The sequence below is a fragment of the Rattus norvegicus genome, chromosome 11 (assembly GCF_036323735.1).
Source record: "Rattus norvegicus strain BN/NHsdMcwi chromosome 11, GRCr8, whole genome shotgun sequence".
Lineage (NCBI taxonomy): Eukaryota > Metazoa > Chordata > Mammalia > Rodentia > Muridae > Rattus > Rattus norvegicus.
In genome coordinates, this window is record NC_086029.1 from 30,468,349 (window position 1) to 30,491,574 (window position 23,226).

A 23,226-nucleotide genomic window follows, 5' to 3' on the forward strand; every position below is an offset into this window, starting at 1 on the left:
TTCCAAAGAGTGCCACTCCCTGATGGCTAAGCATTTAGATATATGAGCCTGTGGGGGCTATTCCTACGCAACCCTGCACACCTGCCTTGTCTCTTCTGGTTCAATAAGCCATTCCCAATATTCCATTACTAGCTGCTACTCGCTGAGCACTTCCTATGTGCTTTGCCGGGTGCTAAGCCTCTTTTAAAAAAAGTTTTATTTGAACACACTGTCTCTGTCTTCAGACTCACCAAAAGAGGGTACCGGATCCCATTACAAATGGTTGTGAGCCACCAGGGGGTTGCTGGGAATTGAACTCAGGACCTCTGAGTAGCCATTGGTCTTAACTGTTGAGCCATCTCTTCAGCCCTGCCAAGCATTTTTTCTTTTTTCTTTTTTTTTTCCGGAGCTGGGGACCGAACCCAGGGCCTTACACTTGCTAGGCAAGCGCTCTATCACTGAGCTAAATCCCCAACCCCCTGCCAAGCATTTTTAAATGCATGATTTCACTTCCACTTCTAAACAACTTGCCCACCCAGACCCCTAGTTCTTGGCCATTAAGCTGGTTTCTTCTGTTTTCTATCTCCTAATAAGGGGCTCTTGTGAATTTCAACATCTCTACAATTAAAAAAAAAAAATGACCTGGGAAGAGCAACCAAGAGCAGGCAGCAAGGACAAGTCTGAGGATAACAGCATGGGAGAGCTGCAGGGCGGGATTGAACAGTCTCTTCAAATCCCTAATTTCCAAGAGCCACTCCCGTTCATTTAGCCACCCCCAACCAGTCTCACTTTTAAAGTTCTCTTGTCCTTGTGGGCTAAATTCAGGGCCAGGAGATTCAAAATCGCAAGGAGAACAGCCCCAAGTATTTAAACCCGTAGCCTTATTTTATAGGTCTAGTGTATGCAGGGGCGGAAGAAGAGCCTCCCCTGAGCCTTCTACAGGAACCTAGCCTTTCAAAAAGAAGGCATGATATTCGTGGAGCCTTCTGATCGCACACTCGCACATGGAAAAACGGGTGCCGGGAGGTCCTCACCCCTGACCACAGGATACAGTGACGGCTGTGGGGGACCGGCTGGTGGTGTGTAGAAACCTAGCTCAGGGTCTAGGGAGAGGGAACAATTCTGGCCTGGAGCCGGGCTCCGGGGGAGGGTGTGACTGCGGTTTCGGCTTTGAGACTGGCTCGCTGGTTCCCAGTTCACAAAGCAGCGATTGAACCAGGGGAAGAAAGCTCGGGAGAGCTGGAGGTGGCTCTCGGAGCAAGCAGGTGTAGGGCGCAAGGATTGCTGGAGCTGGAAGGTTCCCTGGAGGGGGGTGGAGGCGTGGGGAGGGGAAGGGGGCTTGCGCTGAGCCAGTTTCCATGGCAACCCCAGGGCGCCAACACTGTGGGCTCCTTGGGGCTCCCGATTGCTGCCGGAAGTGACGCGTTCACCTGCCGAGCTGGGGCGGGGCGCAGAGGTGCCTTCGCTGCTGCCACCGCCGGGAGCCAGTCGGGAGTGTACCAGGCTCTGGAAAAAGCAGGGCTACCCGAGCTGAGAGCGTTTACCTGCAAGCTACGGCCCGGCAGCTCCCATGGCGCTCCTACTGTGCTTCGTGCTCCTGTGCGGTGTCGCGGGTGAGTTGCGGCACCTCTCTGTCGTCCCAATCCTTTGCGCTCCCAGCTCGCGGCCTCCCGGGAACAATGGGGCGTGGGGGGAGGGGGAGGCTCAATTTGGGGGCGCTGCTGTGGAGGTGGCGAGTGGGCACCCATGCACGGGGCGATCAGACCACGCGCGCCAGCCGGGAGAATGCATCTGTCCCCGGGAGCCGCGCAGGGGGTGTGAGGCGCCTGGGAGGCAGCGGAGCCAGGACCGGATCGTCCGGTGGCGGTGGCGGTGGCGGTGGCGGTGGCGGTGGCGGTGGCGGTGGCGGTGGCGGAGGCTCACCGAGCGGCGTGTGGGGCGCGCCTCCAGGGCAGCTTACCCTAGGGACCACTTCGCTTTATCTGACCTTGTCTGTTTCCCGCGTCTCCCTGGGTGTTGTGTGCCGCCAGCCTTCCCCGATTTCCAAGCTCCAGGCTGCGAGTTTTTACGTATCGGGTAGTCCAAGCGGGGAGGCTGAATTACAAACGCCATTATTTGAGAGAAGACTGAGACGTTCGGTGTCAATCGTCCTGGCTACCTCTAGGAAAGAAGCACTGAAGCTGCTGGGTTTTTAGTCTCAGAAAACAGGCTGGCTCGACCGAGCAGCCCCGAGACGAGGGATTAGGAACCGACTGTCTGAAATCCGTGCTGGGGAGGAGTTAACCGGGTTTGTAATAAGTTGATTTTTTTTTTTTTTTTGGATGACGATTGACGTTCAGGTGGTGAGGTGTGTTGTGTTAGAAATCGCCTAGTACATCCTTCAGCTGCAGAGCGTCTTTTTCGGGAAACAAGGCGTTTAAAAAATGCCTGGACTCCGAGACGCGTAAGCATTTTAACACTTAGAAATTAATCCTTTTTCTAAGTGTGTTTTAAGAAGTTGATCTCATTTCCTATACTAAGCATTTGGAGGAATTTTGAAACCAAATGAGTCATAAAAAAGATTTACACATTCAACTCTAGGAGGCACACGCACACACAGTGTAGCCTCCGAAGATGGTTGGTTAGGGTCCCGGGAGTTGGGAAGGTTGTTAGATCTGTAGGGATGGCCCTCTGCTTCCTGCTGAAATGTTAATTCCATTGTTGGATGCCACAGCTGTGAACATTACTCATGGGATCAACATTCTATTAACAAGTCTGTCTAATCTGTGGATCTGAGGCTACCACACCACCTCCACCTTTTTTTTTTTTTTTTGATACAGATCTTTTAGGCTTGGCTGAAATTTTGAAAGTAAATCTTCTGGAAAACAGAAAGGGTCGTTGAACCAGTCTACTTGGTGAATCCCACCTTTGGTAAAACAAACCAAAGTTGAATAGTGTAAAGCAGAAAGAGGAGGAATGAACGGTGTAGGAGACAGACTACCTATCTTCCTCTTTTTTTTTCTTCTTGTGAAGCAATGGGGTATTTTTTTTTTCCTCTTCTGAAATACCCCTCTGGTAGTCACTCTTTCCATTAAGGCTATTTTAATATACTTAGCTATTCAGTTCATATAGTGTGCGTTAGGGTGTAGTCAACATACCATTGAAGGACAATTGCTTGTCGAAACAGGACAACTCCACTCCAGTTTTTCTGCTTAAGAACTCAAATTTCCCATTTCCCGCCCCTAACAACCCAACCAACCAACAAATAAAATAAATCCAAAGCCCCAAATTCAAATATCACAGAAACTAATTGGTGTATATGGCTTTGAGTGTTTTGTAGATCAGGCTCTTAGTGTAGTGGTGAGAAATCGAGTCCAGTGTTAATGCCATCAACTCTTCTATTTGCAAAGTAAGGTTTACTCATTAAATACTGCACTGCTACAGACTTTGTTTGCTAGTTTAAGAGTTTTGTATGATGTCCTGGATGCTGATGGGACTCTCGAGGCATAGTTACTGCCTATGTAGTTCAAAATCATATGATTAGGAGTGGCAGGGGAGCAGTAAGATGTAGTAGTAAAATTAAACCTTTGATTAAACAGTTGTAAGGCATGCTTGCCCTCCCCCCACTGTGCGAGCATGCCTGGCCTCCAACTTATGTTGGAGCATGACCTTGGACACTGGGTGGATGACCTTGAACACATGATCCTCTTGCTTTCTCATGCTAGGTTAGGAACTCAGTTCAAACATTCTACCGACTGAACTACCCACATCCCCATGCTGTAAGAGCTACTTCTCTAATGGCTAGTGGTTTTTCTTAAGGGTCTCTGTAGTCCAAGGCTTGTCTGGAACTCTGATGTGTAGACAGCGAATTTAGCAACAGGGCTCCTTCAGCCTCTCCCTGCTACTTGCTGGATTTACAGGTGTACTGCCCACACCCGGCTCCATGGGCTGTCCCTGCGTTCCTTTAATCTCTCGAGCAACACTCTCCAAGCTGTGTATTATAGTCATTTCTATTGTATGAGTAGAGAAACTGAGGCACGGAGGAGTGTGCAAATTAACATCCAGCGGCCACAGGTTTGCTGTTCATTGTGCACATGTCACCGTGAGATTATACCTTTGGAACAGACACTTTTCTCTTTGATTGCCTGTAATTGACATCCTCCCATCTGCCGCTGGTCACTTAGGAAGAACCTGCTGTCCGTTTGACCTTGTGGCAAACTCTGAAGGCTTTTATGACTTAGCCCTTTAATTTCATGGTCTTGATTGAGTGCTTTTGAGTCACTTCAAGGAATCCAAGACTTTTTCACGCTTAGGACACTGTCGGAAACTAATCTGCCTGAGGGAACCCCACGTACCTCAAGTTTTCTTCTCAGAGAGAGCCTCAGGTAGACCAAGCTGACCTCTAACCAAGGATGGGCCTTGAATTCCTGATTCTTCTGCTTCCGCTTCCCAAGTAGTGGGGTTATAGGTATGCACTACCATGCCTAGCCCAAACCAGCCATTAATCCCAGCCATCGGGAAGCAGAGACAGGTGAATCTCTACGAGTTCAAGGCCAGCCTGATCTACATAGTGAGTTGTGAGTTTCAGGACAGCCACGGTTATGTAGAAAGACCCTGTCTAAAGAACAAAACACAATAAACAAACAAAAAGCAAATCACCAAAAAAAAAAAAAACCTAATCCTTTGAGGGTTTCATACATGTTTATGGCTCCTTCTCATCTTACTAGCCTCCAATTTTGTCTTCAACTCTTCCCAGATGAGCCCTCCCCGCCCCCGCTGGTTACTTCATGTCCTTTCATAGCCCAGCGAGTTCAGTCAGTGTTGTCTATATAAGCATCAGAGTGGAACCATCCATTGGAACATGGACAACATACCGGTCAGTTCCCGAAAATAACTCTGACTTTCAAAGCTCCTTAGCTGGAGTGAAGCTTTATGTGGTCCTTCTGATCTGTGGTGGAAATTTGACTCATTAGCCATGTAATGGTGGCCAAGTCCTTAGTATACCTCAGTTGCTTTGTGTGTCCAGAATAGGTGTACTGACTAAGGGATGGAGAAGGTGGTGGTGGTCAAAGGGTGCATGGTTTCCATTGGATCAGAGAGTAGTGTTAAGAGATCTCTTCCTGAACATGCTGACCATAATTGATAACCATCTTGAAAACTGCTGATGATTTAACTGTTCTTACCACAAAAAAAAAAAAAAAAAGTGTGAGGTAATTGTCAATTACTTGGCTTGATACAGTTATTCTGGAGGACCCTGGCATGCGTCCCTCCACCCCCTCTTCTCGGCTCCCTCCTTTCATCCATCTCTGGCTCTCTCTCGTTAGGTCACTTGTACATTCCATAGGCAGTCATCCTCTTGCTTCAGCCTCCTGAGTGGCGAGGTAGTGGGATTCTGGGCGAGAGCCTCCACAGCAGGAGTTCTTCGTCCTGTTCTAACTTCTCCTCTGAAGTCACTGTGGGTGAAGACAGCCCTCGAGTTCTTCCCAGGCGGTTGACTGGTCCTTCCCTGCTTTCTAAGTCAGCTGTCCCGCGCTTTGGCATGCAGTCCTTTTTACAATCTCTGTCCTAAACCTGGGTGACCTCGTACAGCATCACCGTAACCTTCAGCTTGTTGATGTGACATGGAGATTATCTCCAGTTCGGCCCACTTTGGATGAACTACTATTTTCAGAACTACTATTTCCTTCTTTTTCCTTCCCTACTTTTCTACCTCCTCCTCATTGTCTTGCCCCACTCCCGTCTCAAGTTTTCTTTTATTCTTTCCGAAGTCTCTGTTGCTAAGTGGGCTAGCCTGAACTGTATCGTGTAGCCCAGACTGGCTTTGAACTCATGGTCATCTTTCTGTCTCAGCCCCAGGAGAGGAAGTATAGGCATAAGCCACCCCACGTGCTTACGTTACCATTTCACTGTCTGATGTCACCCAACAGAGTCCAAAGACCCAAGCAATGCTGGGCTTCCTTTTCATTTGAGTACCTTAGATGTTCCAAGTCCCTAAGGAAACTTTCCCATTAATTGATACATCAAAGGTCCATTCATTCAAGTACTTATGGCTCACTGTGTACTATGCTGGGTGCTGGGTGCTTCTACACTAGTCTATGACATTGCAAATTGTAAAATGCATTCCCACAATGTGCGAATCTGCAGTGAAAGGTATGCGATACTTCTTGGGGGTTGGAAAGGTCAGTGAATAACAAATACTGTTTGAGACTTGTACTGTATATGACTCATAAGGTGGCTTAGGGTGGGGCCTGAAGGTTTTTTTTTTTTAATGTTAACAAGTGACATATGGTGTCACTGCTGACTCTGATTAGTGAGAAAGATGTAAAGGGTGTTTTGAGAGCTTGGCAGAAAATTATAGGTTGGTCAAGTTAGCCCCTCACACCCATGACCCCAAGAAACTGTTGGGGTTGTAAAAGTTCTTGATGGTAACATGCAGTCATCTGGAGGTGAGCAGAACTGCTCGCTCTTAGCAGGACGCCTGGCTTGGTCTAAGCGTGCGAGGTCCTTGTAAACAGCTGTTCCCTGCACAGCAGCGTTGGGCTTCTTTTGGGTCTTTGGACTCTGTTGGGTGATGTGTAAGGTTCTATCTGGTTTGTTGTGGGAGAGGCAGCAGTTGGAGAGCAGCAGGACAGCTTCTGGGTTGATTTTGTGGTGATGTCACAATCTGTGAGGGAAATAAAAGTGCAAGGTTTTGTTTGTTTTTTAAAATTATATATATATATATATATATACATACATACATATATATATATATATATATATATATATATATATATATATATATATATATACTGTCACTGTCTTCAGACACACCAGAAGAGGATATTGTATCCCATTACAGATGGTTGTGAACCACCATGAGGTTGCTGGGAATTGAACTCAGGACCTCTGAGAGAGCAGTCAGTGCTCTTAACCACTGAGCCGTCCCTCCAGACTGAAAAGTGCAAGTTTTTTTTTTTTTTTTTTTTTTTTTTTTTTTTTTTTTTTTTTTTTAGGAGCTGGGGACTGAACCCAGGGCCTTGTGCTTGCTAGGCAAGCGCTCTACCACTGAGCTAAATCCCCAACCCCCAAAGTGCAAGTTTTAAGGAGAGGGCAATGAACATTAATTTCAGCTTTAAAAATTTGTTTCCTACATACTTCATTATTTTTACTTTATGTGTATAAGTCTTTTGCCTGTAAGTTATGATGTATGTATCCATGCCTGGTGCCTAGGGTGGCCAAAAGAAGGTGTCAGATTCCCTGGAACTGGAGTTACTGTGTGCCACTGTGTGGGTTCTGTTCTCAGAACCCCGATCCTCTGCAAGAGCAAGTGGTCTTACCCTCTGAGCCATCTCTCTAGCCCTTGGCCAGGGTAATAAGCCTATGAGAGGGGAAGAAAAACCAAAAACCAAACCAAAACCCATGCAGCGATGAGATTTAAAAATGAATGAATGAATGAATGAATGAATGAGTGAATGATCCCGGGAGAGAGGCAAAGACCAGCAATCTTGAATTGAGGATGAATGCTGAGGGATGTCAGCCATGAGTAACAGGTAAGGGGCTGTGTAGGGCTGAGGAAGCATCAGTCTGGAATAAGCATCACAAGATTGGAACATGGACGCAAGAAGGTGAGGTGTGGAGAGGTAGACAGGGTGAGGTCGTCCTAAAGATCCACAGAGCAATGTGGCCAGTCCTACTGCCAGCAAACGATTGTGAAATTGGGGTCAGTGAATTCCACAAGGACCTTATCTGTAGTGGTGAGAGGAAAGCTGGGTTTTAATAGGTTGACTGGGCACTGGCTTAGTAGAGAACAGAAACTGGACTTTGACCATTGCCCCCTTGAACCCAAACCAGAAAGAAGCAAGCAGACCTTGTCTTTTCTTGCTGCAGATTAAAAATCTCGAAAACCTCCTTCGAACATCATTCCTCCTGCAAACTAACTCTTGAATCCTCTGGTTGCCCAGGGATGATGGTCCTTTCTCATCTCTACCTTCTGGACCTTAGCAGGGTCAAGCATGTTCCTCTGTATGCCTTCAACCCCGCATCTCTCCTTCATCATTGCTGTGATGTGACATGTTACCTCTGGCTAAATCACACCTCCAGCCTCTTAAATCTCGTGGCAGAAATAGCTCTGTTGGGGCCACAGCGTTGGCTCAGTGCCTAAGAGCAGTGGCTGCTCTTCTGGAGGATCCAGGTTCTATTTCCAGCACCTATATGGAAGCTCGCAACAATTTGTAGCTCTAGTCTCGGGGGATCTAACACCCTCTTTAGACACTAAGGGCATAGCATGCGTATAATGCACAGACATATGCAGGAAAATAGCCATATATATAAATGGAAAAAAAAAGAGAACCACATTAAACAGCCTTCTCCTCTTGAACCGTTTCTTACTTTCCGCCCCGATCTCAGTCAGTCTCTTTCCCGTCTCCTTGTTAATATCGTCCTTCACTCTGGCATGCTGTGCTCTTTTCACCTTGGACCCTAAGTGCTAATTTCTCAAGCTTTGCGCCTTGAGTGAAGCTCCCAGTCCTGTGCCTCAGCCTCTGGTCTATGTCTCCTCACTCACAACCTTTCCCCATCGTATCACACCAGTCCCCTGCCGCCTCTACTGAGACTTCACACTTCACTGAGCACCATTCCTTCTGACATGAAAGTCTGTTTTTCAGCCACCCAAGAAAATCTCAGGCAGAACTGTGCGGGATTTGACTTGACTCTCCATATGTTCACATCCTGTTCTTCTAAGACATGTGTGTCCCTCCAGCTATGAGCTGTTCAGATCATAGTGTCACACTATCTGTTAGCCTTGTTGACCTAACTTTACATCTGGCCTTGGGTAGGTGAGGTTTTCCTGGTGCTCCAGGTCCATCCCTTTCATACTGAGCACATCTTAAATAATTGGTTTTCTTGGGAGACTCTTTGGTGAGGTGAGGGTCTGTATCTACCCTCCAGGCTTACACTGAGGCTGTGCATTCACTGTATATGTGCAGAATGGCCTGTAGGAGCCTGGGCCGGGTCTAGAATGGAGAGAGCATTTGAAGGTCAGAGATGGTGCAGTGGCAGACTGGAGCAAGGCTGGACTGTGTCTTACCAACTGGGCAGCTCTGTGTCAGCTGGGTATTCAGAAATGGAAGAGCCTGTTTCCACTCCTGCCCATGCTTTAGTGTTCCGTTTCTAGTTGTTCTTCTCTTCCACTGGTTCCACATTTCCCCAGTCAGCACACAAGCCATCAGGTGAGAACGGATCCTTCTGTGAGTAAGTCAAGGAAATATTGAAGCTGGCCATTTTGACTGTTTATTCGGTGGTCAGCAACTCATGCATGCGAACTCTGAAATAATTATTACAGTAAGCCAGGAAACAAATGGCGTCTAACCAGAATGACCTTAGAGCCCTGGCTTCCTGGTTTTCATCTGACTTACACTCTTCAAGAAAATAAAAATAATAGTGTAAAACAAATATTTCTCAACATGTGGGTCACGACGCCTTTGGGAGTCGCATACAGATATCTAGGTTACAATTCATAACAGCACCACACTTGCAGTTACGCGAAGTAGCAACTAAATAATTTTGGAGTTGGAGGAGTTACCACAATATGAGGCACTGTTTTGAAGGGTCTCAGGATTAGGAAGGTTGAGAACCACTGCTCTAAAATGGTTACTAGGTAGCTGGTTTTCCTCTTTGACCAGAGTCAGGAAAGTGATTTGCCTAACTCATGTAAAAAGTCAGATGTGTAAGCACACCATAGTGTCAGTAATGGTGTCAGGCTTTGGGCCTCCCCCTACCTGGATTCCAATTTTGGCCTGTTGCTGGACCTCCTTTCCCTTAGGCTCTTCTTCATTTTTGACCCTGCATTTTTTTCAGACAGAACAATTCTGGGTTAGAATTTTGACTGTGGGATAACAACTCCATCCCTGACTTGATGCCCTGTCTTTCTGCTGGAGGAGGGCTCAACAAGTTCCCTCTCCCTACTGTAGGGCATTTCATCTAAGGTCCCTCCCTTTGAGTCCTGAGAGTCCCTCGCCTCTCAGGTCTCTGGTACATTCTAGAGGATTCCCCCCCACCCACCCATACAACACACACACCACACACACATCCTACCTCCTGAGGTTGCCCATTGCCCCAACAAGAAACTGAGTCAGATGCAGATATTTGCACCCAACCAGTGGACAGAAGCTGGTGACCCTTGTGGTTGAATTAAGGAAAAGCTAGAAGAAGCTGAGGAGGAGGGCAATCCTATAGGAGGACAGCAGTCTTAATTAACCTGGACCCAGGAGATTGCTCAGACACTAAGCCACCAACCAGGCAACGTACACCAGCTGATAGGAGGCCCCCAACACAGAGGACTGTCAGTTCTTGACTCAATGAGAGAAGATGCAACTAACCCCCAAGAGACGGGAGGCCCCAGGGAGTGGGAAGGTCTGGTGGGGTGGGGGTTGGGGATTGGGGCATCGCCTTTGAGACGGGGGAGGGAGGGGAGGTATGAGATGAGGAACAGTCAGTCAGAGGGCAGACCAGGAGGGGGATAAAGACCAGAGTGTAAAAAAAGATAAAAGAATAAAAGAAAAGTTAGATGTAGTGGCTCATGCTTAGAATCACAGCATTGAGGATTCTAGGACAGGATGGATCTCTGTGACTCCTTGGCTGCTGGCCTAGCCCAGTTCCTGAGTTCCCAGACAGGAGATTGTGTCAAAAGAAGTTAAGGTTCATGATATCTGGTGAATGAGACCCAAGGTTGTCCTTAGACCTCTACATGCATGTGTACACGCATAGGCACATATGAACGTGTAGTTGAAAGGATGTTTTTTCCATATCTAGTGTCTTGTTCTGTATCTCAGTCTGCGTGAGAACCTGGGTTCCTTGGGTCTCACCTTTCCTGAAGATGGGGTTACAGGAATCCTACCTCCTGGCTCTGGAGTCACTGATTCCTAGACGCTGGAGGAGGCATGACCTTTCTGAGTCCTTTCTTTTCTAAATTTCTAAATTTGGTTTGAAATTACAGATGAAGGAATGCTGAGTGGGTGATCCCCTGGCACAGTGATAGGATTTCTTCCGAAAACTAGAACCTGCTTCATGCTTCTTTGGGGACTTTGTTATTATATTTTTCTGCTGATTCACTTTTCCCGGTCCATTAACTGACTTCTGGCTGATGGGGGACAAAGTGAAACACGGTTCCCATTTAGTAACAGCAGGCGATTATTTGATGAGGCGGAGAGGGTAAGGTATCTCCCATGTTTTCCCACTTGTGCTTCTGGAACCTTCCTCCACTGTATCATCTCGAGAACCCAGGGTGATTTGGAATGAGAGCTTAGCTAGTTTTGAGGCGTAAAGGTCTCACCTAGAGTCAGCAGTGTTCCCAGTTGATTGTAATTGGCAGGCTGCTCCGAGAAGACTGTTTCCTGCTCTGTTGCAGGAAGGTGGTAGGAAAAGACAGGAAAACCCTGGTGGTCTGTTTTTTGGAGAGTCTGTTATACGAGACCAGTGTCAGGAGTCAATGTTTGTTCTTTAGTATTTGAGAAAAGGCCTGGCACAGTTAAATGCACTAACATGCACATACTGCGGAAGTACAGATCTCTTTGGAAACAAGTCCGTTTCCTGGATGTGATGTTTAGATGCTTAGACTACAAGAAGGAAGGAGACTTCTGGATACGACACAGGGATGCTTTCTCCATGAGCTTTCTAGGCTTCCAGGATTCCTAAGGAACTTTGGAATGCACAGGTGAACGTCTGTCAAGGACTCCGAAGGGCTGTCTGGAAACAGGAAGCCAGTCATATCTCTGCTAAGTCCTTAGGTGGATGACTGTCACCAACGTCTTCAGACTTGCCAGTAAAGAAAGTTTTGAATGTGAAAACCAGAAAAGTTCCCATGTTTTTGGACTAGATAGAAACTTTATACCTTGTTTTGAACCAGAGTAGAGTTGCAGTAAAAAGAGAGAAGACTTTAACTTGTTCATTGCAAACAGGATCAATTGAAATGAATCTTGGGGGCTGGAGAGATGGCTCAGTGGTTAAGAGCACTGACTGCTCTTCGAGAGGTCCTGAGTTCAATTCCCAGCAACCACATGGTGGCTCACGACCATCTGTAATGGGATCTGATGCCCTCTTCTGATGTGTCTGAAGACAGCTACAGTGTACTTACATATATAAAATAAGTAAATCTAAAAAGCAAAAACAAGCTTGAAAGAGTAAAGTCTGAGGTAGGAAAATGAATATAGCCCATTGGATTTGTTTTGTCTCTTTGATGTTGTGTGTAGACCATGCTGGAGTTGATGTTCCTGCAGTCTCCCCCTCAGTTATAACCCTGGAGCTCTGTGATTGTAGGGACAGGCTGCCACTCAGGGTTCATTGTTTCTGAAAAACTGTTGTATTTGAATCTATTCTCTTAATAGCTTTGGGATAAGAAGGACCTCCATCATTCAGAATCGCAGGAATCAAAGCCTGTATCCAGTAAACTGTGGCCATGATGTCACACAGGGCTATGCAACAGAAATAAATGTAAATGCTGTCGACACAGGCCATTAGACACTTTCTTCCAGACGTACCTCACGAGAAAAGTTAATCATGTAACTTGGATTTAACTTGGTTTATATCAAACACATTTCCATATGTGATCAAGTTAAACATACTGAGATTAAATATTTTCCATGGAGCCTTTGAAATTTGGTTAGTGTTTCTATTGATAAATAGCTCAGTTTGGCTCGCAGCAGCCACTTGTCCGTGGCTGGCAGATGCCGTACTAGCCAACGGAGATGTAGCGTTCAAAGCAATGCTTGTGCTGTTGTCAGCCCTAGAACAAACACCTACTATGGAAATGCACAGAAGCAGTGTGTCCTCAAAACTAATGGACTACGGCTCCCTATTATTCTTGGAGGGTTTTACCTTTCAAATAATTATCCCTGTCACACAGCATTTTCTGTTGGCAGTGAGCTAAAGAAAGTCTCCTGTTTCTTATTTAGTTTTTATTTTTATTCCTTAGAGCAATTTTTGAGTGTACAAAACTATGTCAGCACCCTTGTTATTTGATAATTATGAACATTGCACATTTTATAGAGAAGATAGAAAAATGTTGCTTAAAAATTATTGTCTTACACTTGCTCATAGGGGCAATAAATGCAGTCATGGAGGGGTGCCAAATAACTGGGTACAATGACCCTGCTAATGGATGAGGAGGAGTTTCGGGACATTAGGAAGGCATTTCCACTATAATTAAAGCAGCCGGTTTAGGCACCCCGGATGTAAGTGACCTCCTCTGTAGGATAGAACATTTTTTATATAAGGTGAAACGCTATCTACTGATTTTGGTATGAGTGTGTCTACTTGACGCTCATTCCCCTTGAGTGTTTCCTTACTGCTTTTGCCAAGTGCCTTCATTCCAGGCTTGCGGTAAGGAAGAGGGAAAAGCAGTCAGCAAAGGACATTTCCTAAGACGCGGTGTTTCATAGCATTTTCTGAAGGTGATGAAAATATTCACCAAGGCAACCAGTCTACTTGTATGCATTACGCAAAACAACCCATTTGCATTGTTTTTGTCAGAGACATTAGACGTTAGCAGCCTCGTTTTAAAGGAGCAGATAGGGAAGGACGAGGGGGACTGGTCAGAGTTGGACAGTGAATGCTGCCTTTCAAGAGAGGATGTTTGCAGGGCTGTGGGGGAGGGAGGGTCTCGGTCCACTCCAGTGCTGCTGTATCTGCATGTGCCTTGCCTGCCTTCTCGTGACTCTATTTTCCTTAGTAAATGCCTTCTAAATTCTAGATTCATATTCATTCCAATCCATCTCTAGTCCCGCGGAAGTTTGAGGGAAATAGTGCGTGTTTTTGAGTCAGGCGTTGTCCTGGGCTTCAGGAGACAGAAACTAGAAGGCACAGTCCGGGGCCAAGTTAGACATAGGTTTGCTGTCTTTTTTCTGAGTGACTTTTATTCTAAGTGAGTATACTCCTTCTTTGTCACGGAGGAAATACAGGCCAGCAGGTACAAGTTTCTTTAGCTGAGTTTCTTACACCCCGATGTAAACCCGTCATAGTTGTGCTAACTAGTTCCATCTCTAGGGGTCTTATCCTTTGTTTCCAGGGTTTTATTTCTCTGAGGTTTTCGTGCTAAGTGTGAATGTTCTATTGCATGCATTCCCGTTTTATTTAATTTTTCTTTCTTTCCTATCGACCTATAAGCATGCTCGACATTCCTCATTTCAAACAGCCCTTGCCTGGACAGGATCTCAATCTGTCTGCGTTTTTGTCCTGTTCCTGAAGGTCACGTACCCTAATAGAGTAGTCACTTCTGTTCCCCCATCTCTCTAGTGAGATACGTCCCATTCTGTAGCCAAACAGTGTCACTAAGTTGGAGTTGACCCAGGTCACTTAGTGATCATAAACCCTAGTAGATAACAGGACAGCGTTGCTTCCTTTCATAGCAAGTTTTGAGTTCTTTTTGTTTGGAAAACATTATTACTAAGTGTTATAGTTAAAAGACCCCAAGAGGTCTACATCCTATCAGGAGGGATTGGTTTGGTATAGTTATTTATTATATAGTGTGTCAACTCAGAGAGTCTTGTGTCAACTTGTCACACAAACTAGAGTCATCTGAAAGGAGGGAACTTCAACTGAGAAAACGCCTTACAGCCAAATCTTATGGAGGCATTTTCTCAATTAGTGATTGATAGGGAAAGACGCAGCCCATTGTGGGTGGTTCCATTCCTGGGTTGGTGGTCCTGGATTCTCTAAAAAAGCAGGCTGAGCAAGCCATAAGGAGGAAGCCAGTAACCAACACCCCTCCATGGCCTCTGCATCAGCTCCTGCCTCCAGGATCCTGCCCTATTTGAGTTCCTGTCCTGACTTCCTTCAGTGTTGAACAGTGATGTGGAAGTATAAGTCAAACAAACCCTTTTCTCCCCAGCTTGCTTTTTGGTCATGGTGTTTTATCACAGCAACAGAACCTCTAAGACATATAGGCATGCACTGCCTTGTCTGAATCGTGCCATGGTGGAGATCTAACCCAGGCCTTCTGTATGCTAGACAAGGTCTCTACTAAGTAAGCTATAATGCCTGCCTGGGGTGGGCTATTGAGGTGGCAGTGTGTCCCCCACTGTCTACTGTTTATTGAAGAGAGAATACTGGTGTGTGCTTGAGCTTGTCCTTTAAAAACATGCTAGCCAGACTGTCTCTCTGTATGTGTGCGCCTCACAGTTGGGCAGCTTAGGATGGATGCCTGGAGGCAAAGTTATAGGTAGTGTAAGCGTTTGACAGTTCTGGGAATAGAACTGTGGCCTCTGGAAGAACACTTTTCCTAACCACTGAGACCCTCTCTAGACCCGGGACTACTCAGACTTATGTGCACTGTTGCACTTGATCCTACAGTGATGCAGGCTTCATTACAGTTTATTTACTTGTCAGTACAAGGTCTTAACTGCACAACCCAGATTGGCCTTGAACTCTCAAATATAGCCTAGGCTAGTCTCAGACACGGAGATCCTTCTGCATCAGCCTCCAGAGTGCTTAGATCTAGTAATGCACCACACTACCTAGATGGCATTTTGATGATTAATTTTCATCTTAAATGTGAAAACATCTAGTCAGCACGAGACTACAGAGTTCTCGTGGACAATTTTATCAACTGTAAGGTTGAACTCAGACCTGACCTTACAGCCCTGCTATTCACTGGGTGACTTGTTTCCACAGTCCAAGCTGTGAATGATTTCGACTTCCTGAGAGGTGGGCTCGGGGCTGCAGAGCTGTCTGTGAAATGCTGCTGAGAGGACTGGGGAGGACGGTGGAGGACAAAGACATCCTTTTGGTTGACACATGAACCTCAATTTGAAGACATTTAATTCTGAAATAGAAAATGCACTTCCACACCTTCAGTCTATGCTTGAGCCCAGAGAGAGGCAGCTTGTCTAAAGTGACACAGGGCTGTGTCTACGTGTAGGTGTGCACCAAATTTGACGGCTGATTCCTAGTCTGATACTTAATTCTCTGCTAAAAAGAACAATCCACCCATACCTCTGAATCATGTGATTGCCCGAAACACTGCTTTGGTGTGGGGGTTGGACAGATGGCTCGGTAGTTACTGCTGTTGTAGAAATCCCAACTTCAGATTTTAGCACCCATGTTGTGTGGCTGGCTCACGACTACCTGGAACTGCAGCTCCAAGGGACTCGATGCCCTCTTCTGGCCTTTGTGGGCATTGCACTTAGGTGCAAAGCTTAGTGTACAAGATTTGTGTAGACTTAACCCACCTTCCCCGTACAGGTCAGATGGGTTTCTTATGGCAGACTCACTGCATTTTCCGATGACTTGGGAGGTGAAACCTTTCGTTGTCTACCTGCAGGATGCTCATGCCTGAGGAGCCCTGTCCCGTCCCCACCTCCATACAGGTTGACTGTGGCTGAGGTGTAATCAACCAGATTGATCTGGTTGTGTTCCATTAGAAGTTAGTCCATCTCTTGGTGTCTCTGCTTTACAAATTTGGGATGCTGTGAATACCTCTGCCATGGAGTTGTAAGTGGGAATTCAGAGTTAATGTCTATAGAGCATTTTGAAAAGCACAAGGGGATTAATGAGTACTCTTCGAGTTTATTAAAATGCTTTCAAGCTGGATGCTGTCCATAGCTGTATAATCTTAGCACCCAGGAGGCTACAGTACGAGGCCTCAAGGTTGAAGTCCCTTTGAGCTACACAGTGAGACCCTGTCTCAGAAAGTCACCTTCCTCCGCTTTCCGTCCCTGCTTATTTCCTGCATTCTCTTTGGTGTAGGCATCAATTCTAGCTATTTATAAAATACATAAGTGCCCTTGGGCTGATTCTTATTGCTGCTAATTTATCTGACTATCCTTACCATAGCAGATGTAAGTGATAATTGAACAGCTAAACTATAGCAACCCCACCTCTGTAATTTCTATTCCCTCTGATTTCTTCTTCCACACAGCAACACATAAGAGAATAATTGAAGTAATTATATTAACATTTAACTACTCCCCTGGCTCTCTACCTACCTTCTCCCTTCTTCTTCCTCAGGAGCGGTCTCTGTTGAGTTCAATATGGCTTGAAATTCCTGCTGTTGCCCAGGCTCACCCCAAACTCCCCATCCCCCATCTCAGCTCTCATGCTGGGATTACATGTGTGTACCACTATGGTCAGCCCAGCCCAGTGCCTCCTGGCTCCCCCTTCCCTGAGAGAAACAGAGAGAGTCAGGTGACTTCTCTAAGCATTACTAATCGTAGAGGAAGTTTCTGGCTAGAAGGTTGGCATGGGTTAGTGAAACAGGAAGGGATCGATGAAAATAGCATGCATAGATAACAGCTTTCTTTTGGCTCAGGCCTGACTCATCTGTGATGTGGTCACCAGTAGCAAATCTGTAGTATTTGTGATTAAACTACAAACTTGTGTTTGTCCTTACTGATCCTCTTCATGTATGGGTTGCTGCTTTGTCTAATTTACTTCTTGATATTTGGCTAGAAACTCCTCTGCCCCCTTCTTTAAAGTTACTATATAATCCAATGTAGTTTTTATAGTGTGCTATAAATGGGAGGTGTCAGGTGATGGCCGACCTTTCACATAAACATGTTGTGTAGCAGTTTTCAAAAGCAGACCTTGACTTTCACGAAGTGAAAAGAAAACGCCAGAATTATCAATCTGAAGCTCCACAATCTTTCAGAGAGGGGACTGCTGCTCTTCTGAGGAATGCTATCTCCCTGGTGCCACCAGAGTCACACATTGTATGATGCACAAACCCAGTTCAGATTCAAGTGAGCGGACGGAGGAAGGAAGGACTGAAGATACAGTTTGAGGTCTCCCGTACTCCAGGATACGCTATGTCAAGGTGACCTGGTGACTCAGCTCCAGACAGTCCTGAGAGTGAGAATCTTAACACAATTTTCTGGCTTGGGAGGCATTCTGTTAGTGACATCCCTAAATTTTAAAGACAAGAAAGTCTGTACACTAACAAGGTGGCCTTAAAAAAAAAAAGTAAAACAGGATTCTTTTTTTTTTTTTTAAGATTTATTTATTATATATAAATACACTGTAGCTGTCTACAGGAACAACAGAAGAGGGTATCAGATCTCATTACAGATGGTTGTGAGCCACCATGTGGTTGCTGGGATTTGAACTCAGGACCTCTGCAAGAGCGGTCAGTGCCCTTAACCACTGAGCCCGTAAAACAGGATTCTTGACTGTTACAAAACCTGATTTAAAAATAGTATTTTCAGCTGTAGTGTCAGAAGATATAAACAGTCACTACGACCACATGCACGTCGCTCTGCATCTCAGTGGAGAGGTGGCAGGATACTTACGTAACGTGTGCAAGGCCCTGGGACACGGGCTGTGATGTTGAATACCTGTAGTCCCAGCTCCTCTACCCCTGCTTCCTCCCACCATCCTCTGTTATGCCCTCCACCCCATCGTTGGTAAGGTGACAGTATATTCCATCAGTGAAACAGTTGTCTAGTGCTGTTTGTCCTGTCCATCAGGCAGGGTCTGTAAGCGAATTTACAGCCTCAGAATGATGCCTGACTCATAAGAAATTAATACAGTTTAATTAAATAATTTAATGAGGATCAATGAAATAAAATTAATAGTTTCTGTATCTTCCTGGGCATAAATTATTTCCTGCTTAGACAGTCTCTCTCATAAGTGCTGATGTGCATTGATGAGGTGACTTCTCAGTTTAGCTCATCCTTGGGAGATTCGTTGTAATAAAAAGCTCACCAGGTCCATGGAGCTTTCTGACCCTGTATTTGTTTCTCCAGGATGCTGACAGAACAGCAGAGAAGGGTGGCTTAAGTAAAGAAACGAGCGTTCTCACAAATCTGCAGGCTATGAGCATCAGGGCCAGGGTGGCAGCCATTGTGGTTTCTGGCGAGAGGCCTCCCTGCCTTGTAGGTGGAGATCTTTTCTCTGTCCACACCATATGGAGGTCCTGATGGGTCTTCTCCAATGCCCAGTCAGACCTTACTTTACGGCAGTGGCTCCCTGTCACAAAAGGGACTTTCCCACATGGATTTTGGGAACATTCAATCATAGCCTAGTTCTCCAGAACTTAGTATTAATGTGCTGTATTATAGATTGTCTGCCTAAGGCCGTGCCCCTTTTGGATGCTATGATTTGACTAAATCATCACGTAAATGAAATGAAACCAAAAGGATGATATTTAGCTATACTTTTATTAGTGTGAGCGAGATTCAATTTTACCATCTCAAAGACTTTTTTGTTTCCTTTTTTTTTTTTGTTTTTGTTTTGAAAGGCAAGTGATTGCTCCGCAGTGAGTTACAATTCCGGCCCCTGGTGTTTGAGACAGAATCTCCCTCCCTATGTAGTTCAGGCGAGCCTCAGACCTGTGAGCTTCCAAGTGCTGGGATTATAGGTGTGAGCCTTCTTGTTTGGAATATTTGCACTTTAAACACTATCAGTTTTATATGTGGAATACTGTATCACATTGCTTTAATTTGTATTCCTGTAGTTCAGAACTGTTTGAAATACTTAGCAAAATTGAGTGTGGCGTACAGGGACTGCCTGCACCCCTGGGGTGGGTTTGCACAGCCGAGACACTCTGCTCAGCGTTCCCTGCCCAAGACATCCGTCGCTAAGGCTTGAACCTGTGACATATTTCTGTCACCCAAAGTCTGTGGTTCTGTTTATTGTACAGATAATGGACAACCACACAATGATGTGTTAGCTATTGTAGCACTGAGCGGGATGGCGCTAAGAAACCTGCTCCACACCTCCAGCCCTCCCTCCTGTCTAATCATCCCCTCACTGGCTAAATTGTCCCTTTTGTAGAAAGTCAGATGGCTGCAATCTAGCAGATCACCCTTCTCACTGACTTCTTTTCTCATTATACTTGGTATTTTGTTTCGGTTTGTGACATAGGTCTCATAGCTTTGGTGGCCTGACCATTGTTATATGTAGATCAGGGTGGCCTTGAACTCACAGAGTTTGCCTCCCAAATAACCTGGACTTGTTGAAGGTGGGCACCCCCATTCCTGGCCCTACAAATAGACTTTAAAGGGTTTTCTGACTTCATGGTAAGCTAATGCATCTTTAACTTGCTGGGTGTTACACGACTGAGGCTGTATTTTGAATCAGGAGCCGCATGCTTTGCTCAGTGGTATAGTGAAAGTTCCTTTGGTCATTTGGTTAAAGCGGTGTATTATATATACTACATTGCAAACTCGCCATTCCTCTCTGTTATTCATGACACCACGTGAGATACTCGGTTTCTCACTTTCAGTCTCTTGTTTGAAGCTCTTCTGTCGTTTTGCAAAGTGATGATTTCCAACTTCAAGTGTTTATAGTAAATATTTTCTTTCCCATCATAGCCATCTCCTCCCTCCAATTTCTTTTAAAAAAGAAAAAACCTTTCTCTAAGCATCCCTAGTCAAAATAATTTAAAGTTCTCACCTTGACTTCTCTTAAAAAAAAAGTAGAGAAAGAAAAAAAAAATCAAACCAACATTAAGTTTCCTTAACATTTTCTAACTTTGCATGATTGAGGACCATCCATATTGAAAAGTTAGCTGGTTCCCAGACTGTGCATTGCCCTCTATGAAGAGGGCCGCCTCCCCATGGAGCCATAGCTTCTCCCATTTGTCTATGGGCCTTTCTTTGTAGAATCTAGGTCTCCTAAGGACCTAGTAGGAGGTGACATCAAGGGCTGAAAAATACTCTTTGATGAGGTCTCATCACTTTGATGTTCAGTTGGCCTGGGCAGCAGAGAATCTCCAAAGACCCAATTGATTTAGAAATTGGAGATAAGAAAAGCAAGCAGAAGGTTGGAAGATGTTATTCCAATTAGTGTCCATGCGGGCTGGGCCTCACTGCTTGTTTATATACTCCGGTTCGCAGCACTTACAACTGGCCTCTGGAAGACCTTGTGGCTTGAATTTTTGTGCCATGTATTGTATTCAACCCTGAAACTCAATTTAAATAAAATTATATTTGATTTAGTTTTCAAACGCTGTTTAAACCTACAAGTAGTTTTTGAGTTGCGTCATCACTGCAGTTTACTGCAGTGTGTGCACCTTACAGAGTCCCTGCCTGAGACCAAGTACATCTGCCTTTTGTTTTATACAGTTCTGACTGGTGCGCTTCAGCACTTTAAAATAAAATAAAGATGCCTTTGGAGTGTTGCTAGGAAACCCAAGAACTCTTTGTGAGGGCCTTGAGATTTCAGTTCATTTTTAGTACAACCCAGTAAGGAGCAAACAGATTTCAAAAAAGAAATACTGAAAGTCATTTAGAACGCTGCTTAAAATATCTCACGCAGCAGACCAGTATCTCCTGTATCTGAGGAGACATGTACAGTCCAGGAGTATTTGCGTACAGCACGTAGCCCAGCAGCAAAGGGAAGGAGAAGACAGACCCCTTGAAATGTGAGGCTTTCTTCAGGCAGATTGTGTATCTCCCTGACAGTTCTAAAAGTGGACAGAATATAATTGAATCTCAAAGTCTTTTCAGTAATTAACAAGGGGCTATTTTAAGAGACTGAGGCACTTCCAGGTTCCCTCCCCATTAAAGAAACTAATCCTGTAATGGTAAGTCAGGATTTCTGCCTTATCGGGTCCTGAAACTCCAAGGCAGCACTGGGAGGAAAAGCAGTCCGGTACTAGGGAAATGGAATGTGGCTGCCTAGTCAGCTGTGCCATAGATGTCTAAAGGAAAACAAACTCTAACGCCAGCATGAGCTAATGGCACAGTTGTGACACATGGAAACAGGTGAGGTCATGCACCTAAACGGAAGGACAGAAAACTTACAGGAAGGTGGCATAGGCACAGGACTGAATTTATGAGAAATTAAACACAAGACCCCAAAGGTCCAATATCTCTTCAGCAAGGACTCTAGAGATGCCAGTGTCAAACCCTATTTAAATAAAATAAGTACGTGGACATGAGACAGACCAAAGGCCAGAAGACTCTCAGGACAAGGATAAGCAGTTGCTTGGTCTGAGCCAATAGGTTTAGATGGTTGATCGTCAGCCTTCGCTGTGTGAAAAGCCAACCCCAACTCTAGAGACCCAGAAATCCGTGGATGTTGGGATAGGCTAGGCTGAGAAAGGACGTTCTGGCCCCACCCAAGGTCCTGGAGAAGCTGATGTAGACAGTCCTAGCTGTATCTTGGACAGTCCTAACTCCTGGTCAGACACCCCACTTATTTCCCAAGGGATTTGTTTGCACGGTGGTTCCGAAGAAGTTGAGAATGGGTTTAGCAGGGCATCAGGGGCCCTCACCCTGGATCTTGCCCAGTGGATACTGGTTACATTTCAGTGATCTGACTTAAGAATGCAGAGGATTTGTACGTAGTTCTTATTCCATTTGAGGAATGTTCTTAGATACTGTTACAACCTTAGGATGGTGGCTTCTCTTTAGTTCTATTCTTCAACTTCTCCAACACTCTACTATTTCTGGTAGGTAATGTATTAAGATTAATTTTCACCTAATAGAAATTATAATACACATTATTGAGGAACATCATCAAATAGTCAGTGTGGAGAGTGAGGACTTGGGATTGACTGACTCCTAGTTTTGGTCAGTGTGTTAAGGATGAGCACAGGATGAAGTGGGGGTGGGGTGGACAGAGTGTGGGGATGAGGAGAGGCAGACCCTGGGTACCGTTCATAATCCCAGAGTTCAGACTTTGTTGTGTAATTGTCCGACACTGAGCATCCACATCTGGAAGGGCAGGGGGGTTCAAGCAGTAAAGCTGCTGCTCTGGGCCCAAAATGGTGACGCCTCACGCCCTGGACAAGGAGAAGATTGAGTTATACACCGGAGCTCTATTGGAGCTGGTTGCTCATGCCTGTGAAGGGTCCGCAACTTAGCACCCTGAGGTGAGAGGACTGCTGAGTTCAAAGTGAGTTCCAGACCAGGCTGGCTTAAGGAGTCAGACCCCACTCAGAATAACAAAAGAAAACTAAAAGCAGACAAACTAGAGCTGAAGAAACTTTGATGTTGTAAATAGTTTTAAAGACGGATTTGATGAATTACTGTTGTGAATCAAGCTAATGATTAGATAATTCACTTTAAATCTTGATTCGAAAACCAACACTGGCTTTTTTTTTTTTTTAAATGGTGCCCATGGAACAATCCCACAGAGCCCTTCAAACGCTAGGCAAGTGCCCTAACTCGCTGTTGGCTTCCTCCGCCTGTTTTGAGAAAGGGTCTTGCTATGGAGCTGGGGTGGGTGCTCAAACTCTCAGTCCTCCTGTCTGGTTCCTTAGTGCTGGGATTCAGGAATGTGCTACTACAGTTGGCAAACCTTCCCCCTCCTGTTTCTGAGAGTCTTGCCGTGTATCCTAAGCTAGCCTCT

At 45.5% G+C, this 23,226-nt stretch overlaps 1 protein-coding gene across 2 annotated transcripts in view; it reads left to right on the forward strand.

The window, feature by feature from the left end:
- Positions 1–1,429: 1,429 nt before the first annotated feature.
- Positions 1,430–23,226, forward strand: part of Cxadr (CXADR, Ig-like cell adhesion molecule) — a 47,213-nt gene continuing 25,416 nt past the window's right edge. For both annotated transcript variants that reach the window (NM_053570.2, NM_001399207.1), the window contains exon 1: positions 1,430–1,592. In NM_053570.2, the coding sequence (NP_446022.1) occupies positions 1,550–1,592 (43 nt within the window). In that variant the 5' untranslated portion in view covers positions 1,430–1,549. The remainder of the gene's footprint in view (positions 1,593–23,226) is intronic.